Raw genomic sequence first — 23,086 nt, 5'->3', positions numbered from 1 at the left:
AATATCTGTCGAAACTCTTTTTTTACGGATGCTCCAAATTTGTGGAGTTCTATCATTTTCTATTCCACGCCCAAATTTCAATTTGCCAATTTTTGTTTGTCTGTATTTATCCTAGTGTGTTTATCTAATAATATCTACAGTTTTCCATAGGAGAAGTCGGAAAACTGGGTCCGGGTCCCCGGGTTGGCCCGATTAGGACCTATCATTTTCTCACTTGACCCGCGACCCCAATCCTATCCTATTTCCTACGTGGATCCACCAGCACCCTACGATTCCCACCTCTGCACACGTGGCGAAAATCCAAACCGCTAACATTAAAGCTTTTGGAATATAGTATTTCAAAAACCCAAATGATGAAACATGGAGCCTAGTGAAAACGACACGACGGATACTTACAATCTCAAAACGGCGTCGCTTGCTTGTTTGTGAAGGTTTTAATTGCTTGCTGAAAATTCTCAAGTCTTGCAGAGCAAGCGTGGCTTTAAGAGAGAAATGATAACTGAAAATCTAAAGCAAAGCTTCCTCCTTTTTTTCTGAAATGGGTCTCCTTCTTCTTCTTCTTCCTTCTCACCCTTAGATTTCAGAACTGTAACGGTTCCTTTTTTTGTGTGTATGTTCTGCTTGCTTTAATTGAGCTCATCGGATCCAGCAAGTAGTACCCAATTCACCATTACTTCAGGTCTGTTTTCTCTGTTGAATTTGAGGCTCTAAGTTTTTTTTTTTTTTTTTTTTTTTTTTTGTGGGTGGTGATCAAGTATTGATTTTGGGTGTTTTGATGGGTTATTGATCAGGTTTGTTCATCTGGGTTTGTTTAGAAATGATGAATTTTTATCAATTTGGGTTTTTCTATTTAGTTTTCTTAATCTTATCTGACAACTTTCATGTTAGTGTTAGCACCCAAAGAAGCTGTCTATCATTGTTAATGAATATGAGTTTATGAGGGTTTGATTTTTGTTGTGGTTGATTGCTTTTTTTTTTTTTTTTTACCCTCTGTATTGGTTGTAATGTGATTTGGTGCTTAGTGTTGGCAGGGTTATAGAATTGTTGCTTTAGAGGTTATTGAGGTCAATAAGATACCTTAAGCATTTGCATTTGGGTATCTTATGGGAAAAGTGTTTGATGAATGACATTTCAAGGAAGGATTACTTTGTTTAATTGTGTCTTATGGGGTTTGGTATTTGATGACTTAAGTTTGTCTCAAGCACAAGTTAGTTTATTTCCCATTTGCGTAGTGCCAAATTTCTGTTTTTTAATATCATTTCTCAGGCTTATACCTAATGGTCAAGCTTAAAATCCTTGAGTGGAAATGATGGTTCTCAGCAATCTTGAACTTGTCTGGCTTATTTTAAGGTCTTGCAAGTATTATTGGCTTTTTGTTGTTGGATGAGCATGTTCTTGAATTTCTGATTTTTATCTGTTTTTACTGACATATTGCCGCCTACCTGTGTAAATAGATGTGTTGAGTGGGTTTCTTAGTTCATTCAGAAAATGGGAATATGCTTTGAAGTTTTTAGTTAGGAATTCAATCATGTTTCCGTTTCGTGGAAGGAGATTTGGTGGTTTAAATGAAGGTCATTCTGAGAGGTGATTGCAGCCCCAATGGAAGCAGCTGGATTGACCATGGTTTACCTGACATTATTTAAAAAGTTAAACAAAATTAAGAGGAGACTATTTTAGACATATTCGGGCTTCTTATTAGATGGTTTCCATCGACACCATAGAGTTTTAACAATCTGAGAACTATCTAGTCTAAGAATTAGAATTTTGTTATTTCAACCAAGTGAAATCAGTGAATTGTTGAGTTATCAAATATGTTGGTATTAGGAGAAACAGGATCTGTGAAGCATCTAAGGAATGCCAATTAGAGTGCTTTGTTTTCAGCTCTGAACTTGCATCATGTTGATTTGAATTTTAGAGCTCTGTTTTAGATTCTTCTGCATCATATGTTGTTTTGTTACCCTCCGTAGTGGGGCTTTCATATTCTTTTTTGTTGAAATATCTGGGATATTCTCCTTTTTTAGAGTCAAATGGGCACAATTAGAAGGTGATGGCGGGAGCAGAAGCAAGGGCTGTGTGGCAGAGAACAGCTAATCGTTGCTTTGTCCAAGAAGATGCAAAAAGAGCTCCCAAATTAGCTTATTGTCAATCCTCATCTTCAACAACCAAGCAGGTGGATGCTGGGCCTGCAACTGCAACAGAAGGATTAGATCATCCTGGTGTTGGCTTCATGCCTATTAATAGGAATCGTTCATATTCCAATCTACCCCCGGACACAAGATGGTGGCTGCAAATGCAACCTAACTATGGCTACCAAAAAGATTTAACCTATGAACAGTTAAATGAGTTGGAGGCTGACATGGAAACACTGAGAGCTGGGTTTGTAGAACAAACATCCAAAAACAGTGAGTTCGACCAACATAAAGGAAAATTTACTGATGGTGATTGTATGAAGACAGGTTATGAAGTCCAAAAGAAAGATGTAGACGCTGAATATGGTGAGAACATACAGGAACTTCGGTACAAGGACATGAGGGAAACATATGAAAAAATGGGGATGGATACCATTGATTGCCCAGTTTCAGAACAGTCCAAGGAGTTGTCTTGTGAACCAGAATATCCTTGGATGGGAGGTGGGAGGACTGAACCTTGGTGGCGGACAACTGATAGAGATGAACTGGCCTCCTTGGTTGCACAAAAGTCACTTAACCATATTGAGAACTGTGATCTTCCCCCACCTCAGAAACTGTATCATAAGAGACATCCATATGCTGCTCATATTGGGTTTTCTGACCGCGATGGAATATTGGGGACATCTTTAGACAGGAAGGCTCAAGCCAGTGGTTTTTCCAGTATGACTACTCATGCGGGATATGCTGATACTGGGATAACACATGGAAAAAATGGAGATGCAGCTGATGAAGAGCACTCTGACACATCAATCAGGTAGTTACTAGATTGATAACTTTCTTGAATAATCACATCTTATTTCCCGTATACACATGTTTTCTGCCTGACATTGTCATTTCGCATGCTACAATCTTATCAAAATGGAGTTAATCAAGCTTTCATAACTCTTTTGACGTTTATTTGTATTTTTACACATGATACTCAGTCTTAAGTTTTATGGTGACTTGCAATCTCTGAGTAATTATGTTACAATACACAGGGATCTCTTAGATCTGCAACAACTTACTGAGGGTGACCCTACCAAAGCTCAGCTAATTGAAGCACTGTGCCATTCTCAAACACGGGCAAGGGAAGCTGAGAAGGCAGCAAAGCAAGCTTGTGCTGAGAAGGAGCACATTTTTAAGCTCTTCTTTAAACAAGCTTCTCAGCTCTTTGCCTATAAGCAGTGGTTCCAATTGCTGCAGCTGGAAACCCTTTATGTCCAGATTAAGAACAAGGACCAGGCAGGCTCCACTGTTCTCCCAGTGGTCCTTCCTTGGATGTCAAGCAGACGTCGAAAATCGCACAGGAGCTGGCGTAAGGTTCCCAAAGGTAAACGAAGCAGGCGGGTCAACCCCGGATATGACATTTCCAAGTACGCCGTTGCTCTTGCACTGGGGTTCGGTCTCGTTGGTGCTGGCTTGCTCCTGGGATGGACTGTGGGTTGGATGTTACCTTCTTTCTAGGCTTTTTAAGTAGTTCCGACCATTTTATGCTCTTGTATTGATTGGTTTAAAATGGAATGTGTTGGTAAATCTCTTCCTCTGTGTATTCCAGTAGATTTCTCTCAGTTTTTTTTTTCTGTGTAAATTTCGAGGTACTTGTGCTTCTGCAAATGATGTGATTACTGAAGAGATTGTGTAAATTCTGATTGGGGTTCAACATTTGGATCTTGAGTGTGATGGTACAAGTTTCCACATTTGTATGATTGTATGAGTTTCATAATGTCACCCTGCCTAAACAGACCGGATTATGGTTAGATCTACCAAAATTGTTTTATCAAATGATGTGTCTAAGCAATCAAACTCCCATTTATTTTGAACATTGTTTACCAAATGTAAGCATAGTTATACGGTATACTAGTGTTTCGACATATCAATTGGGGAACCACCTTCTAGCAACATATCAGTCTCGTATTAGTCTTAGAGCTAAACTAAGGTAGACTATCAATGCATGGAATTTGGTTATCTCTATATTGAACTAGTCTACGCGATGAATTTATACATTATAAAATAATCTTTACTATGTAGACTGTCTCAAGTCAAACTTCAGTTGCATCATGGATGGACGAGGTGGAGATAGTAATAGAAAGAAAAAGAACACTTTGGCCCTATATATTATATGGGTCGGGTTCGGGTTGTAATTGGTTTCAATCCAAGCCCATCAAAGTAGATCCATTTTCAGCTTCGAGTTCAGAGACGCAGACAAAACAAAACTTCTCACACACACAGAGACACAGAAAGAGGAACAGAACAGAGATGGGGGTGATGGAGAAGCTTAAGATGTTCGTCGTACAAGAGCCTGTCGTCGCAGCTTCTTGTCTCATCGCCGGCGTTGGTACTCCCTCTATCTCTTTCTCTCTCTAATTGAGCTCTCCAGTAATCAAACCCTATTTGATTTGGGATTAGACTGATATACGATTCCAATGGCATTTTCTAAAGATCGAGTCTTTGTGTATATATATTTTAGGGATTTTGATTATGAGATTGGACCCAGATAATGAATTTGCCTCTGTGTTGTTTTCTTTGAACGATCTAGTGATAAAGACTTAATCTTTAACCTTTTTCAGCTCGTTGAAGCTACGCGGGTCTTGGTTCTGTGCCCAAGTTCATCGCTTTTCTTTATATAGGGACTGTGAAATTGATGTACTAGTACCCATTTAGCTCTTTGTGCTTAATTGTCTGGCTCAAGAAATCTAAGGCTTTGGATTCTGGTTTTGTTTCGGTAGCTTCGGTCTAGGAGAGTAATGAGATGGTTATTTGGCCGGAACAACATTGCTATTTGAGCTCTAGGATTGGCAAACTCATTTGATAATCGTAATGAAGAATGCAGATGGTGTGATTGAGACTGAGGAATACATAGTTGGGAGACTGAGATAAAGCCGAGAAAACAGTGTTGTCGCGTTGATTTATTTCTTTTTAGCTCTCTGTGCACTGAGATAGGGGTTTCTTGAGAAAACAGGAAGGTGACATGATCTGTTGAATGGAAATCTAAAGAGGATGTGAACCTCCCATCATTCTTTCTTACATACAACTCATCTTGTTTCTATTTTTAGCTACTGCATGCAATCCTTGTCTCACAGGCAAAGCCTCAGACAAAGCTCCCTTCTTTTTCCTTACCACTAAGTTAAACAAAAAATACAAAAGAAAAAAGGGTTTTTCTTCTAGAGTATATTATTTGAGAAACACTCTTCTTTTTCAATTTTAGAACTTCGGTGTTTTAAGGTTTTTTGTTTTCTAACTGAATTTTGCAAGACATCTCGGGTTTTTCTTTTTTGGGATGTTCCTATAGTTTACTTTTTTTGCTCTTTCTTCTAAGGGGTTAGAGGTGTTTGACTTTAAAACTCAAAAAGCTTGAATCTTCTTATGAAACGGGAGAATTTGAAGATGAAGCAACCAAGCAAAGACCAGGATACAAGTTCCACCAAGAGAATTCGCATCATATATGATGATCCCTATGCCACTGATTGTTCGAGTGAAGATGATGAGGAATATAATATTAAGAAAAATAGATCAGTGCGTAATAAGCGCATTGTTTCAGAGATTTTGGTTGGGGGTACCCCATGTGAATCATCTGCAAAGACTTCATTCAATTGCAATACCTATGGCACCAAGTTTGGTACTAGTATGGATTTCGATGACAGTAAGGAAACTCAAAGATGTGCTACCAAATATAAGGGAGTTCGGCGTAGAAAATGGGGAACGTATGCGGCGGAAATTCGAGATCCATTTCGAAAGACTAGATTATGGCTTGGCACTTATACTACTGCAGAGGAGGCTGCTATGGCTTATCAGAAAAAGAGGGTCGAGTTTGATAACATAAAGTTATTGCAAAAGACTAAGAGTAATCTTGAAGAGTTGCAATTATCAGATAAGGCCAAGGGAGTGTGTGAGACCAAGCATAATTATCAAGGCAATCATTTATCAGAGAGTCAGGATTTATCAGCTGATGCTGCTATTGAAACTGTTTCATATGAAGACACCAAAAGTGTGTTTTCTCATCCATCACCTTCATCTGTGCTTGATATTTCTAGTACAGCTGCACAAAATATTGGACTCAGAAAGTCAGATGAAGAGTCCACTTTGGAGGTTTCTGGACGAGAAGGCCCTGTGCCACTAGATTCTGAAGAAGAGCAATACAATTTGAAGGCTCCTGAAAAGCCAACATTGTTACCACCCGTACATTTGAATATTGGGTTTGTGGATAATTACATGCTTGAGTGTTTGGATCGGTATTTTGATGGTATGACTGACATAGTTGATCATCCTGCGTGTGATGATGTAAATGGTGAGGTTATCAATCTTCCCTCTCTTGACTTAGACTGATTGGGTGGTCAATGTTAATTATCCAAGCAGGATTTTGCTTGCGTTGATTAAAACCTGATTATGGTGACCATAGGTTTTGTAGTAAGGAATTACTAGTAGTTGTAGATTTATACTCAGTACTTTAGACTTTAGTAAAGCGAAAGGCTTGAAAAACATTTGAGTGGTCCTGAGGTTAACTTTATCTTTGGAGAGAGTCCTTGGGTTTTCCTTGCGCTTTTTGGGAGCCGTCCTAGATCAACTATCAGATTGGTATATATTAAAGAGTAACTAACTATGTTTTGAACTTGTTTGACAGAAGTGACATTGCTAAGAAAATTAGTACATTCTCACCATAGAAATGTTCTGTAATAGATTAAAATTGTGTTTTCCTATTAGGAAAAGTGGACACTTCTACATCAGTTATATTCCGAGGATGAAAACTATATTCCATTGTGTTAGGACTTATGAGAGAGGGATCAATTTTGATATCCTCTGGTGGTTCCTATGTCTTTAGTTTATACAAGTTTGTCCATATGAGTTTTGCATATCTTCATCTGACTGTTATTGTTCATTAAATTTTCAGGACTCTTCCTTCCAGCTGTAGTGAGGCCAATGTTAGATTCCTTTGAAGCGTCTAAGCAAGTCCCTCAGCCTGCTTTAAGTGATGTGAGTAGCAGTGCACTTTTATTTTTATATATAATTCACCAATTTATGCACATTGGAGTACTTGGATCTATTATGTTGTTTGTTCTTTTTTCTTCCCCGCCTTTGTTTATATAAGTAGGATGAGTAAACCATTATGAGGGAAATGGAAAAGACCCTATTTTCCTAATTAATGATTCCCCTACTTCAAGAAAATAGCTACTGAGCTGCTTCAAGGAACCGTGTTCCAAGGAGTATGAATTTTATGAGACTGGTATATTCTATGCTCATCATGCTATAGTTAGGTTTGTTGCCCACAGAAGCCTACGGATTCTTCACCTTATAATAGGTTGACATGGTTTGATTATGTGCTCTTACAGCTAAGTTGAAAAGGATAGGAACAGAAAGATGTAGAACTATTGGATATTCTCAACATGCTTCCTTGTGTAAGATAGGTCAATGTGGTTTGGTTATATACTCTTTAACAGCCACTAGTATTTTTGATGAAAATGATAGGGACTGTATAACTCTTGGATCCTCTCAACTTGCTCTCTCCCTCAAAATTGGTCTACATGATTCGATCTCTTGTGAATTCACTTCTGGTCCTCAGATAGAGGACTAAATGTATCTGGCTAGAACTTAATGAGCTACATCAGGAGAAAATATGTTTTAATATTAAGTAGTTTTTCTAGCTTCAACTATTTGAAAACTTCCCAAACTACCAATATTTAAAATGAAGAGGATTATTTGTTTTTTAGACTGTTAATACCAATTTCATAGTTTCACCACATTCAACATAATCAAGTTAATGTTTCTTGCATTCTTTGTCGATATATTGATACCTGAGCATGTTTTTCAGGTGGTTGCAGGTATGACGGGTAAAAAATAGAGGCAATATGATTCATTGATACAAGTGACAATTAAAGAACCCCTCTTTTCCATTTTCGTGAGCAATGTAATAAGCTTGACAATCATGTATGGAGATGCATCTTGAATCATCCTCTATTTTTTTGTAGGCATATGAATGGTTTTCATTACCATGTTCATTCATGGTGACTTAATGAATTTAGTTGTTGATTTGAATGGCTTATATGTTTTGCCTATTATTTTCTGCCTCAATTTGTGCTGCTACATCTCTTTTTGCTTCTTATATAGTGCTTGACATTGGTTCCAGCCACTTGACATATTTGCTAGTCATTGGGGGGATGAACTCCATTCCACTAACTTCCCCAATCCACTTTAACATTCTAAGCAGCAATTGTAGTGTAGAAACAAACAGATATGCGCATGCCATCAAAAGAAAACAACCAGTTCCCTGGATATGTGATACTGGATCTCTTTGTTTTGCCAGTGATCTGTGACAGTATTATCCTAACTAGGAACTCTACCAGTGATAAGTTGCAAATTGAGAAGAAAGCAAGGGAGTAAAGCTACATTTTCCACACGCATGCATTTCAAGCCAGCAAACTTTCATTTCAGATGTCCCTATGGGGGCACTAACTGATTACAACGTCCACCGACATTTGGGACCCGATCCGGCTTTGAGCCCGGTGTTGTTTTTCTTTACACATAAAATAATATTACACGACTAGAGCAGTTTTTTTTTATGACTACATGACTACAGCAGTTGACAGGTAATTAACGTGGACACATACTATGGTGCCCAGAGACAAGTCTAAATGACAATCCCATCTTGTTTTGATTTCCTACTCTTCCATGGAACCACCTGCTTCAACCCTTGTTTGATAGTTGCCTGTAAAAATGAAAACAGTTTTACATCACCTACAAATAACTCAGTTCCAAGTATTACTATTACCCTATTACTAAAAGTAAAAAATTCTCAGACAATTTCTTGAAGTACACAAAATCACAACCTTATCCATCAAATTCATAATTGTAGCCAAATGAAAGTATAAGCTAGAATACAAAACAACTAGAACTAGAAAGTAGAAACCAAAAATGATGAGAATGAGAGATATACCCAGAACTGAGGCCTTGAATGAGAGAGACTGGAAAAGCTCCTGGCCCTTCTATGCCTTGTGTTCTTCACCCTGAAGCTACTACTCTTTCCAACACCGCCACCGCCACCGCCACCACCACCACCACCACCATCACTCTCTCCATCCACAGATGATGGAAAGACATAATTAGCCCCACCAACCTCTCTTTTACCCTTAAAGACCCTCCTCCCCCATGAATCAAACCACCTTCTTTCCTTAACCCCACTCTTGCTCATAACCAAAGCACCATGCTGCCCTGATCTCTCATGATCAGCGCTAAAAGACCCATAACAGTCCCTCCCCACCATCCTAAAAGAAGAGGACTGAAACCTTGATCTCCCCACATAAGGACCCTCCAACACTGTGGTGGGTGAGAGCAATTTGGTCTCAAGCAACAGCCTTGGAGGGAGTTCCAAGCACTTTGGGGATAAGTCAACTGGGTTTGGTATGGTTGCAAGGTCTGTGCAAGGCCTTGGCTTTCCTGGCTCTTCTTCCCATCTGAATGGTACTGAAACTGAACTGTAGAAGGGTGGGGTTAGACACCCAGAAGGCTCATTTGACTGTATGTGTGAAATGGAGAACAAGGGTAGCTTTGGTGACTCTGGCTCTGCCTCAGATCCCATGGCTCTCTAACTCTCTCTGTGGCTTCTCTTTGGTGTTTTGAAGCATAAAGGAGTTGGGGTTGGAGTGTCCGAGGGGAAGAGAGACGGTGGAGAAGAGAGAAGGAAAGTGATCACAGAAAAAGGGAAGCTCTTTTAGTCACATCTAGTAATTAGTGGAGCGTAGTAAATACTAAATTTGTAGTGCACCAGCTCTTGGGGTAGAAAAAGCAACACAGCTTTCATCCTATCTCCCCTCTTATCGGGGAAAACAAGAAAATGACTTCACTATGCTACTCAACTAATCAGATGAGGACTTGTGGCAGTAAACAAAGTGCTTAGATATTTTTACCAAATGTCAAGCTCGAATGGTATGGTCATGGACGGACCAGATTGTTATGGCAAAGCATAGGATGCCAACTTGTTCTGGAGAATAATACCCTTTTCAGCACTGAACCGTGTCTTGGACTTTAGCTACTCCATCAAAGTCCCTTCCAAAGAAAAAGTCACACTTCCAATTTCCGCCAAAGACCAGACACTTCTTCCATTCTCTCAAGGCAACTGCACGTACCATGCAGCTGGATTTTGAAGGTCTGAAAAATATGCATCCAATTTGGCACTAGACTTTTGACCCAAAAAAGAAAAAGAAAGACAAATTGGCACTAGATCTTATTAAGGATCATAGAAAAGGATACCTTCTTCTTCATTGTGGAGGAAAATTGGTCTTTACTATTTCAACCATCAAAAAAATGGTAACAGTTATGCCAGAAGAAGTCATGGGAACAGTTAGATCAACTTTGGTGAAAGGAAAGTCAATAAAACTACATCACACAATCTAGTTGATATTAGGCCTAGTAATGACAGAGATCTGAAGCCACACAAAATTTACGGCAGTGGTATGAGCGTTCAAGAGACAGCTTTGCTACTAATTGTCATGACTCATAATCAAGGTACTAATTGTCATGACTCATAATCAAGGTACAAAAGTCAAGGGAAAAATTAAGAGAAAACCATCTAGTCATTTTCATAATTAATCAAAGAAATAGTTTTGCTAAAAGCAGATTTGCTATGACGTAAAAGATGTAACCCTTCTCTCTCTGTTTGGACTGAGGCCTAATGTAAACCACCAACTCAAAACAGCAGGTTTTCCTTTTCCTCAGTACACTATCTTTGACATGTTTCAAATGAAGAACAAAAGAAAAGTACTTCCTTAATTATTTAGCTGGAGTAGTGCAGTGGAAGAAATCGAAATAACAATTATAATGTATGATTAAGCTGAAGTCAGATCAGCTTAATCGATGTTGATATAATTTGTTACACACTTGCTGAAGCCATAATCATTGCCAAATTTTAATAGGTAAGTGTTAGAGATGACAATGATTAAAGCTTAATTATGGCATTCCCCTCTAAAACCGAAAGTAGAAAGCAACAAAAACCAGAAAAATAATGAAAACGTTTTTCCAGTGGAAGAGTGGGTGATGGCAAGTAACAAAATCATGCTTATGAATCCCATCATTAGCTTAAGTGCTTATCAAAAGCCCATGAAGATGGAATTCTTCAATCTGTAGCCTTTAGGCTAAGAACATTTCCATATTCGTCGGCAAAGCACCATATTCAACGAGGTATTCATTGGTAGAGGAAAATGAACCTTGTTTTTTTTTTTTTTTTTGAGAATAGAGGAAAATGAACTTTGCTAACAATGGACTCTCGTACAAAAATGGACAAATATCATCCCGGACAAAATATTTGTCGGCGTAGCAACCTTACCGACAAAAATTAGTTGACAAAAACTCTCAGACAGAAATAAAATAAAAATGGATATATCATCACCAATGCAATTTTGGCAACTTAATTGTGTATGAGTTAGGAAATTTGTATTGAAAATGTTCATCCTCCAATTAACCCAGAACCTATTTAGGGCAAAACGGGATGGAGAGACTCAAACATTAATTTTTATAAACTGCCTACACAAAGCAATACATTCCTTATGCGAGATACTCGATCTCATCCTTCTACATCGATCATCATCTTCCTAAAACATGATCAACAGCCTCTTCTCTCCTCCAAAAACTGGTCTCTGGCCACCAATTATACGATGGTGGCCAGACCGGCGGGAGCATCCGTACCTCTAGCCTAATTGCTTTGACCATCTTTATCCTTAATGTTGTCGTCGGAATCAACCCCCTTGTTCACGTTGTTGGATTGTCCACAAACCTTACGATGATGCGGCCGATCAGGACTAAATTCACAATAGTCTTTGGTAGGGAGGTCGGCCTCGTGATTTTGTTCCCACTTGGACATTCCGCAACCCATCGGAGGAGGTTCCCATTTGGACATCCCGCAACCCATTGGAGGAGGCTAGACGCTAGATATGGGCTGCTCAACTGCTATAGATGGATGGAGAAGGAAGAGAATTAATGTATATGAACAAGAATTGACTCGATCGATGTGGAAGATAAATAAAAGCAAACAAAGTGAACGAGTGTTAGGAATCGAGACAAGGCAACGTACAAGAGAGGTTTGCGGGATCCTAAACTATATAATTCATGCACTGCATGTTGAATGGCCGTACGTTAAGAAGCTTATTCTCCATTTTCGAACTCAATACTCATGTTATGTCTACAATCAGTCTATTTGTGACCAATTAATCACTTTATGTGGGCATGTCTAAATTTACCGCTAATTAAGTACCAATTATCATGGAAACGTTTGATTAAAGAGGATTGATGTGAGGGATTACGCTCACTATTTTATCGAGGTAAAAAAAAAAAAGCAATCCCGCACCAGAGTTTTCACGCAATCTTTTCAAGGTATTAAGACCTATTTCTGTTAGATCATTAGCAACCAAAACAACAAAAAGTGATTGTAGGGTGAGGCTTATACCCGACAGCACGCTGAAGTAAGGTAATCTTAGTTAGTGGGACGACTCCCAATCATGATTACTCAATGTAGTTCGCTACCCACCCTTATCGTGTGGGGGGCCCTCTGACCCGAGGGTTTAGGGGCGTGCTTAATGCGACTTCACCGAAGTGAACAAACCAGGACAACCACACCTCATCAAGCAAAGATTTACTCACCCGCCAATCACTTTAATGCCCCGCTTAGTTATAAGTCTCCGCTACAAGACTCGGCAATAAAAAAGATTAGTGTAATTCCTTATAAACATTCATTGCATACAATTTATTCTCGATATGGGATTCTAATTACTAATTACCAATACCACAAACTCTTACAAGTAAAGTTTTGGTACTTTTCTTTCCAAATAATAAAAGGAAGGCAGCTTGGACTTCTATGAGACCCTAGAATCATTATATTCGTTCTGTTACCAAAGTGTTCATCTTGCGATTCTCACTAGTAGAATAAGCCTCGTAGGATCTTCTCAAAGTTTTCGTTCAGAATTCCAATAGAACATCAAGATTACCGATATGATATCCAACTCTATGAATATTATACATTAACGTACCACAAGCCATTTGCCCCACGAATCAATCAATAATTAAGTAATAAACATCCTGTCTTTCTTTATCAAAATAGCATTAACTCAAGTTTTATTCAAAATTGTTTCTGTTCATTATCTGACTATCTTTCCAAATAGTAAAATTAAAGAGCATGATCCCTGGCATTTAGTAAACCTCAACATCTATACGATACTAAAACGTAGTATATATTCATTCTGTTGCCAAAAAGGTTCGTCTATGTTCTTTTCTAAACCTTCATACATTTAAAACAATAGAAGCCATTTGCCTCACTGCTTAAACTGTTTAAACAATCCATCCCTAATCCTATAACACTCCGATTCGTGTTCCATTTATTATTCATACACTAAATTATGCAGAACAATGACAAAGAACAAATTTGTTTCAACAGTCTAGGAAAAAAAATTTAGTAAAGTGCCTTTCATCAGAGAAGATTCCCATTTGGAGGAGGCCAGACGCTAGTTACAGGCTGCTCAACTGCTATAGATAGATGGAGAAGGAAGCTAGAGAACCTAATTTACATGAAAAAGAATTGACTCAATGTGGAAGATAAATAAAAGCAAAGTAAGTGAATGAGTTTTAGGAATCGAAACAAGGCAAAGTACAAGAGAGGTCTGCGGGATTAGGATGATATAATTAACCATATGACACATGCCCGTAGGACAGTCGATTGTTATAGCTATGGCCGTACGTTAAGAAACTTCTTCCCCTCAGTTTCGAGCTCAATAGTCATGTTATGTCTACACTCGTCTATTTGTGACCAATTTAGGGCTATTTAATCACACGGGGCATCGGACAAAAAGATATTATGGGGTGTATTCCCGAAAGCATGCCAGGGTGATGTTGTTCGAATCTATGGGACACGAGTTGGAAGAGCAGTTTTCTAACTAAATGAACAAACTAAGACCATCACACTTAAAGATTGGCTTTACTCACACAACAATCACTATTTAATGCCTTGATTAGTTAATTAATTACAAGCATCTGTTACATGGCTCAAAGATGACAATGTTTGATACAAGTGCTTAGAAACATTTATTTCGTAATTCATACTCTATGTTTTCAATGTGGAATACCAATTACCAATATCATGGAAACGTTTGATAAAAAAGGGTTGGATGGATAATTCGATTCAAAATTGTATTAGTACGATATATAAGTGGACCACTATATATAGTGAATTCATGGTTGGAGGGTATTGTCTAAACACCAATTTAGAATTATTAGATACAGTGTTTTTACTGAAAAAAAAAAAAAAAGAGTGATTATTGTGAGATGAGGACTTATCCCTGAGAGCACGCTAAAGCGAAGTCAGCTTGATTTGTGGGATATGAGTAAGGTGCAGTGCTTGCCCAACTCCTCCCAATCAAATGTGCATCAATTCTGTAACTTGCTATCCATCATTTTCAAGCGGGGGGGGGCTTCTAATTCGAAGGTTTAAGGGCGTGCTTAGTTCGATTTCACTGAAGTGAACAAATTAAGACAACATCTCATCAAACAAAACATACACTCACTCATAAATCATTTTAGTGCCCTACTTAATTACAACCCCCCACACTCAGCAATTAAAACAACTGATATAACGTCATATAAACATTTATATAATACAATTTGTCGACGATGTGCGATTCAGCTGATTCTAATTGTTACAGTTCCAAATACTTTCAAATTCTATTCAAAATTATGTTGGTTAATTATATGAATAGATTGTAATAGTAGGATCAAGAGCATGACACCTAGCAAATAGCAATTACTAGAACCTCGACTTCTTTAAGATCCTAGCAATCGGTATATTTTCATTCCGTTGAGAAAGAGTTCATCTTGGTTTGTAGTCTTCTCTAAACCTTTGTTCAGAACTTCACATGAAATATAGAACATCAAGATACTGATATGATATCCAACTCAAGAAAAAATCATATGATATCCAACTCAAGAAAAAATCATACGACAATTTCCTCGCTAATCAATTGCATACATTAATTGTAGAGGACAAATTTGTTTCAACTGCCTCCAAAAAGTATTGTGGTTTCGCCTTAGCCCAAGTCCCCAATCAAATTAAGTAAGTATGTGGTTTGCTACCCACCTTTATCTTGCACTTTGGTGAACAAATCAACCATGAGGGAGGGTACTAGTGCGACTTCATTTCGGTGAGTAAATCAAAACAACCACACTCCATCGAGCATAAGTAGACTCACCTATCAATCACTTTAATATTCATGTTTAGTTATAAGTCTCCGCTACAATATTCGGCGATAAGAAAGATTGATGTACGTAGTGTCTTATAAACATTCATTTCATACATGCTAATACTCAATTACAACATGTCTTGCTATCCAGAAACTTCAATTGCGTAGAAAGAACTTAATTCCCTGAATGTAACTCACTACGAAACTCGAGAGCACGCTGAAGTGATATCATCTTAGTTTGTGGGACGACTCCCAATCATGATTACTCAATGTAGTTCGCTACCCACCCTTATCGTGTGGGGGTCCTTTGACCCGAGGGTTTAGGGGAGTTCTTAATTAGTGCGACTTCACCGAAATGAACAAAACAAGACAATCACACCTCATCGAGCAAAGATTCACTCACTCGTCAATCACTTTAATGTCCCCCTCAGTTACAAGTCTCCGCTACAAGATTTGGCAATAGGAAACATTGATGTAATTTCTTATAAACATTCATTTCATACAATTTATTCTCGATGTGGGATTCTAATTACCAACATACCACGAACACTCAAGTTTTATTCAAAATTGTGTTTGTTCATTATCCGACTATCTTCCAAATGGTAAAATTAAAGAGCATATATGATCCCTGGCATTTAGTAAACCTCAACTTTTCGATCTATATGATGCTAAAAAATCGTTCTATACTTCTATATTCATTCTGTTGCCAAAGAGTTCGTCTGGGTTGTTAATGTTTCAAAGTGGAAGATAAATAAAAGCAAAGTAAGTGAATAAGTTTTAGGCCTAAAACTTATTCACTTACTTTAGGAATCGAAACATGGCAACGTACAAGAGAGGTCTGCGGGATATTTAGGATGATATAATTAACCATATGATCCATGCCCGTAGGACAGTCAATTGTTATAGCTATGAGGTACGTTAAGAAACTTCTTTTCCTCTGTCTACACTCGTCTATATGTGACCAATTTAGGGCTATTTTATCACACGGCGACATCTCTAAATTGGACAAAAATTAATTTTGGGGTGACGGATTATGCCCGAAAGCAAGCCAGATTGAGGTTGTTCGGATCTATGGGATACGAGTTGGAAGAGTAGTCTTCTAATTCGAGAATTTATGGGCGTGTTTAATGCGATTTCACTGAAATGAATAAACTAAGACCATCACACTTCATCAAGATTGGCTTTACTCATAGGGGTGGGCATAAATGACCGAAAAACCGAAAAACCCTGAGGAACCGATCCGGACCGGCCGGTTCGGGTCGGGTTTTAGACTGAAAATAGTTGCTTTCGGGCTGGTTCGGTCTCCAACTCATTCTTGCCGGTCTGGTCTCGGTCTCTGACTTCTACTGACCTCTTGGACCGAAGAACCCGAACTTCACTACACAAGTAATATATTTTTTTATCTTTTATACTTATCCTCACGTGTCCTTCTACTTTTCACTCTTCTCAGGACTACCTATCACTATCATTCCTCTTTATTCTCTCTGGCCTTTGCGTCTTCTTTCTTCTTTCTCCTTCTTCTTCTTTTTTTATATTTTTTTTATCATTCTTCTTTATTCTCTCTTCTTTCTTCTCTCTGGCCTCTGCGTCTTCTTTCTTATCTCTCCTTCTTCTTCTTCTTTTTTTTTTCGATTAACCTTTCTTCCTTCTTTCACGATTCATCTCCTCTCTTCTGCTTCTTTCTTCTTCTTCTTCTCTCTTCTTCAGTTCTTCTTCTTCTTCTTCTTCTTCTTCTTCTTCTTCTTCTTCCTTAGCCAGTCAACCCCAAGTCCCCAACTTTACTCCTCCTCCAAAAACTAGAGATCAACCAGTCCATTATTCCTCATTTCCTCTACCTCTCGCTCTTCAAGTTCAACTCCAGCGCGGTCATCGTGCTCGTTCTCTTCGTCCTCCTCCGCTGCCGTCGCCACAGTCGCCGCAAGTCGTGCACGACATCAGGAACTAAAAGAACCCAGGACCTTTCTTCTCTTTTCCCAGCAATCCAAATCTCTTCTCCCTTCAATTTTTCAAAGCCAAAAACCTTTCTGGCTTTCTTTTCTCAACAATCTTTTTTTTTTTTTAAAGGACGGGTTGGGCCCGAAAGCCCCAAAAAACCGGCCTGCTTGTCCCGGTCCGGGTTTAACCCGGTCCCCATTCTCTGGAACTGCAAGCCCGGCCCGAAAAAAGATACCCGATCCCGGTCCCTGCAAATCCAGTGCCGGTCTGGGACCGTGCCCAGCCCTATTTACTCACACAACAACAAGAGGGGTCCTTCTGGTTAGAAGTTTAGGGGCGTGCTTAATACGATATCACTGAAGTGAACAAATCAAGACAACAACATCTCATCAGACAAAGTCTATACTCACTCATCAATCACTTAAATGCCCTGCTTAATTATAAAGCTCCACTACAAGGCTCGGCCATTAAATGAATTGACATCACTTCTTAGAAACATTTATATGATACAATTTGTCGATGATGTGGGCTTCTAATTGTTAAAGTTCCAAATACTCTCAAATTCTATTCAAAATTATGTTAGTTCATTATATGACTAGCTTGCAATAGTAAGATCAAGAGCATGATACCTAGCACATTGCAATTACTAAAACCTCGACTTCTTTAAGATCCTAGCAATCAGTATATTTCATTCCGTTGAGAAAGAGTTCACATATATCTTGGTTTGTCTTCTCTAAACCTTTGTTCAGAATTTCACTTGAAATATAGAACATCAAGATCCTGATATGAAATCCAACTCAATAAAAAATCATACATCGAAAACACTAGAGGACATTTGCCTCGCTAATCAAAGTTTATTAGTCATGCATACATTGTAGAGGACAAATTTGTTTCAACTGCCTCCAAAATGTATTGTAAAAGTGCCATTCACCGGCCTGTGTTCTAAGGCATGCATAGATATAATAACACGCCAGGTATTGGAACCTTTTATGTTAGATCATTACAGTACATCCAAAAAAAAAACAACTCATGGCCAACAGCGCGCCATTATGACGTCATTTTGATCCGTGGGAAATGATCGAGTTGAACTTGGAAGGAGCTAAAGCTCGGTTTAGCCCTACTCCCCAATCAAATTAAGCAATTTTGTGGTTTGCTACCCACCCCTATCATGCACTTCAGACTTCAGTGAACTAACCCAAGGGTATATGGGTGTACTTAGTTAAGACAACCGCACTCTATCGAGCATAAGTTTACTCACCTATTAATCACTTTAGTATTCACATTTAGTCACAAGTCTCTACGTACTACAAGACTCAACAAGAAGTAAGATTGATGTACGTAATTCCTTATATACATTTATTTCATAAAATTTATTCTTGATGTGGGATTCTAATTACCAATGCCACATACTCTTAAAAGTAACGTTTTAGTACATATATTTCCAAATAGGCAAATAGTAAAACTGTAAAAGGAAGGATAACAACCCTTAAACTTGGACTTCTATGAGACCATAGAATCAGTATATTCATTCTGTTACCAAAGTGTTCATCTTGCTATGTCTTCTCAAAAGTCAAAACTTTTTTTCAAAATTTCAATAGAACATCAAGATTACCAATATGATATCCAACTCTATGAAAATTATACAATAAAGTACCACAAGCCATTTGCCCAGAAATCAATCAATAAGTAATAAACTTTCTTTCTTTATCAAAAAAACATTAAGATATGATCCAAAGTCTATGAAAATCACAGAATAGCATTTATACTCCAGTTTATCTTCCTATCCAGAAACTTCAATTGCATAGAAAAAACTTAGTTCCCTGCATAGTTACAAGTTAACACTGAGACTCAGCGTATCAATGGTACATGTGAGCCCTTGTAAAGATTTACATCCTTCAACGTGATTGCGATGTAAGCCCTTTGAGTCTTTGACACATCGGCTTCGCTTGCCAAAGGGAAGGTGGGTCTGCTCATCCGTGAAAACACGCCACCACCATCCTCGCTTCGAGTTCTGAAGACTGATGGCCTTCCTTGCCCACCGCGGGTTTCAATCTCTCTGTTTCCTGGGTTTAGTGTCGAAAAAAAAAACAACGTTAAAAGTGATTGTGGGGTGAGAGCTTACACCCGACAGCACGCTGAAGTGAGGTCATCTTAATTCGTGGGACGACTCCCAATCATAATTACTCAATGTAGTTCGCTACCCACCCTTATCGTGTGGGGGGCCCTCTGATCCGAGGGTTTAGGGGCGTGCTTAGTGCGACTTCACCGAAATGAACAAACCAAGACTATCACACCTCATCAAGCAAAGATTCACTCACCCACCAATCACTTTAATGCCCCGCTTAGTTATAAGTCTCCGCTACAAGACTCAGCAATAAGAAACATTGATATAATTCCTTATAATCATTCATTTCATACAATTTATTCTCGATGCGGGATTCTAATTACCAATATACCACAAACACTAAAGTTTCATTCAAAATTGTTTTAGCTCATCATCCGACTATCTTCCAAATAGTAAAATTAAAAAGCATGATCCCTGGCATTTACCAAACCTCAGCTTTCCGATCTATACGATCCTAAAGATCGTTATATATTCATTCGGTTGCCAAAGAGTTCGCCGGGGTTGTCTTCTCTAAACCTTCATACATGTACAACACTAGAAGCCATTTGCCTGATTGCCTCACTGATTAAACAATCCATCCCTAATCCTATAACACTCCGATTTCGTGTTCAACGTTTACTATTCATACACTGAATTAATGTAGAACAACGACAAAGAACAAATTTGTTTCAACAGCCTGGGAAGTGGGAAACAAATAGTAAAGTGCCCTTCATAGTTTCATAAGAGGAGATTCCCATTTGGACATCCTGCAACCATTGGAGGAGGCTAGACGCTAGCTATGGGCTGCTCGACTGCTATAGATGGATGGAGAAGGGGAAGAGAATCATTAATGTACATGAACAAGAATTAACTCAATGTGGAAGATAAATTAAAGCAAAAAAATTCAGTGAATGAGTGTTAGGAATCGAAACAAGCAGGCAACGTACAAGAGAGGTTTGCAGGATTAGGATGATATAATTAACCATATTATACATGCCCGTAGGACATTCAATTGCTATAGTTATGGCCGTACGTTAAGAAGCTACTTCTCCTTAATTTTTTTTTTTTTTTGAAAGGGGTACTTCTCCTTAATTTCGAGCTCAGTAGTTATGTCTAAATCTAATGCTACATACCAATTACCGATATCATGGAAACCTTTGATCAAATACGGTTAATGTAAATTATTGGATTAAATTCAGTTTAGTCCCTCGAACTTTAGGCCTAAAATCACTTTGGTCTCTGACTTTTTTTTTTAATCAAGATGGTCCCTGCGCTTCCAATTTCCATCAACCTAGTCCAAAATTTGACTTTGACTCTAATCGTGACGTCATACGCTGAGTTGTCACCGACAAGCATGGCCCACTATTCAGTTTTTGGCTCTCAATTTGGACGAAATGTCCAAACTACCCTCTTCTCCTCTCTCCTCTCCTAAATCCCACAACCCTCTCTCTAACCCTAAAAACTCAGATCTCTTTGCAGCTCAGCTCAACCGCCACCATAAGCGCGACCACATCCGCTCAACCACCACCATGAGCGCAACCCAATCCTCCTCTCCTACCTCACTTCCTGCTCTCAATCCTCTTCACCATCAAAACCAGTCTCCGACTACACTCTCTCTTTCTCTCTGTTCTCCTTCATCTTCCAATCTCCCCAAACCCACCATCTCTGTACTCTCCAGAGGCATTCCCACCACCACCCAAACCATCAAAACCATATTTCACTTCATCTTCGCCACCCAAAATCAAAATCGTAAAAAGCATCCAATCCAACCCGACCTTGTGATAAAACCCAGATGAGCCAGCTTCAAATCACTGCAAAATCCAGCAACAGAAACCAGAAATCCACACTAGAAAAAAAAAAAAAAAAAAAAAAAAAAAAAACCCAGAAATTCACATCAAATCCGACGACCCTGTGATTGAAATTTCTGCAGTTCTTCGAAACGGTGGACGGCCACGACAGCAACCTCTGCAGGCATCTCCGCCTCATCACAAACACCCTCCCCCTTGTCACTTCTTAAACCCGTCAATTCACAAATCAAACACACACCCATCTCAGATTACCAAAAACCCATCAAAAATTTCCAAGCTTTCAACAGACCCAACTCAGATTATCAAAAACCCATCAAGATTATCACATGAAATAAGAAAACAAAAAACCATACCTGAATTTTATGAGCAAAAAAAAAAAATCACAAAACTCACCAACCATACTAATAAAATTCAAAATCAAATCAAATCATGAATGAGTGAACCTCTATAATCAAAAGCAACCCAGCTCAAATCACAAGATGCAGTGAGAATTAGCACCAAATTGGAGCTTGTTTTGCTGAAAATCGAAAAAAAAAAAGGGTTTTGGGATCGCAAAGGGTGAGGGGGAGAGAGAGAGAGATAGAGGCTTCTAGGCATCGCCAGACGACGTGGAGGCTGGGTTTGACTCGTTGGAGACCGCGGAGCATGGTTGTGGTGAAGGTGAGCACTGTGGTGCTTAGAGACCAGCGGTGGAGGAGAGAGAATTCTAGATTTACTTTCTCTTTCCTCGAACTCTCTCTCATACAGAAACCCAGCAAAATTTGCTTCACAATCTGTTCTCTTCTGATCATTCTCCCGCTTCCCGGTGCATCTTCTGGGCGTCGTCGATGCTGCGCCTACCTACTTGAAGACAAGCGGTGGTGTTTGGGGATGTCTCACTTCCTGAAGCCGCCGATATGAGTGGAGAGGTGGTGAGTGCCGCTATCGTAGTCGACGGAGACATGCTTCTGGAAGAGGACATGGGTTGGAGTTATTGTGTCGTGATCTAAGGCTGAAGAGGACGTGGTGGAGGAGGGAGGGAAAGGGGAGAGAGAGAGAGAGAGAGAGAGAGAGAGAGAGAGAGAGAGAGAGAGAGAGAGAGAGAGAGAGAGAGAGAGAGAGAGAGAGAGAGAGAGAGAGAGAGAGAGAGAGGAGGAGCTCTCGGGTTTCAGGAAGAGAGATGAACAAAAGAGTATTAAGGGGTAGTTTGGACATTTTGTCCAAATTGAGAGTCAAAAACTGAACAGTGGGTCATGCTTGTCGGTGACAATTCAACGTATGACGTCACGATTAGAGTCAAATTTTGGACTAGGCTGATGGAAATTGGAAGCGCATGGACCATCTTGATTATAAAAAAAAGTCAGGGACCAAAGTGATTTTAGGCCTAAAGTTCGAGGGACTAAACTGAATTTAATCCATTACTTAATTTTGTGGTTCACTACCCACCGCTTTAGGGGCATGCTTGGTGGAGTTCACCGGATTAAACAAAAAGTGAATGTGGGGTGAGGGCTTATACCCAACAGCACACTGAAGTGAGGTCATCTTAGTTTGTGAGACGACTCCCAGTCATGATTTCTCAATGTAGTTCGCTACCCACCCTTATCGTGTGGGGGGCCCTCTGACCCGAGGGTTTAGGGGCGTGCTTAGTGCGACTTCACCGAAGTGAACAAACTAAGACAATCTCACCTCATCAAGCAAAGATTCACTCACCCGCCAATCACTTTAATGCCCTACTTAGTTACAAGTCTCCGCTACAAGACTCGGCAATAAGAAACATTGATGTGATTTGTTATAAACATTCATTTCATACAATTTATTCTCGATGTGGGATTCTAATTGCCAATTATCAATATGCCACATACACTCAAGTTTTATTCAAAAATTGTT

General features: G+C 39.1%; 3 protein-coding genes across 4 annotated transcripts; 2 read left to right on the top strand and 1 right to left on the bottom strand.

The window, feature by feature from the left end:
- Positions 1-442: 442 nt before the first annotated feature.
- On the top strand, positions 443-3,848 carry LOC133714349 (uncharacterized). The gene is made up of 3 exons (XM_062140447.1): positions 443-679; positions 2,022-2,943; positions 3,167-3,848. The coding sequence occupies exons 2-3, from the start codon at positions 2,048-2,050 to the stop codon at positions 3,630-3,632; spliced, it is 1,362 nt and encodes a 453-aa protein (XP_061996431.1). The 5' UTR covers positions 443-679; positions 2,022-2,047; the 3' UTR covers positions 3,633-3,848.
- Positions 3,849-4,305: 457 nt separating this feature from the next.
- LOC133717404 (ethylene-responsive transcription factor CRF6) lies at positions 4,306-8,202 on the top strand. Of its 2 annotated transcripts, XM_062144109.1 has the most exons (4): positions 4,306-4,503; positions 4,736-6,453; positions 7,054-7,136; positions 7,972-8,202. In XM_062144109.1, exons 2-4 carry the CDS (start codon positions 5,532-5,534, stop codon positions 7,999-8,001), a joined length of 1,035 nt encoding a protein of 344 aa, XP_062000093.1. In that variant the 5' UTR covers positions 4,306-4,503; positions 4,736-5,531; the 3' UTR covers positions 8,002-8,202. The 2 variants fall into 2 exon arrangements, with proteins under 2 accessions (XP_062000093.1, XP_062000094.1); XM_062144110.1 differs by lacking the exon at positions 4,736-6,453 and having other exon boundaries at positions 4,345-4,503.
- A 358-nt stretch (positions 8,203-8,560) lies between these two features.
- LOC133714350 (uncharacterized protein At4g00950) lies at positions 8,561-9,937 on the bottom strand. Its single transcript, XM_062140448.1, has 2 exons — positions 9,094-9,937; positions 8,561-8,865 (listed from the first exon to the last, which is right to left on the bottom strand). The coding sequence occupies exons 1-2, from the start codon at positions 9,733-9,735 to the stop codon at positions 8,788-8,790; spliced, it is 720 nt and encodes a 239-aa protein (XP_061996432.1). The 5' UTR covers positions 9,736-9,937; the 3' UTR covers positions 8,561-8,787.
- Between the last annotated feature and the right edge of the window lie 13,149 nt (positions 9,938-23,086).

Source organism: Rosa rugosa, chromosome 6 (genome assembly GCF_958449725.1).
Source record: "Rosa rugosa chromosome 6, drRosRugo1.1, whole genome shotgun sequence".
In the NCBI taxonomy this organism is placed as follows: Eukaryota; Viridiplantae; Streptophyta; class Magnoliopsida; order Rosales; family Rosaceae; genus Rosa; species Rosa rugosa.
The sequence above is the reverse complement of the archived record's forward strand: the minus strand, read 5'-3'. Positions and strand labels throughout refer to the sequence as shown.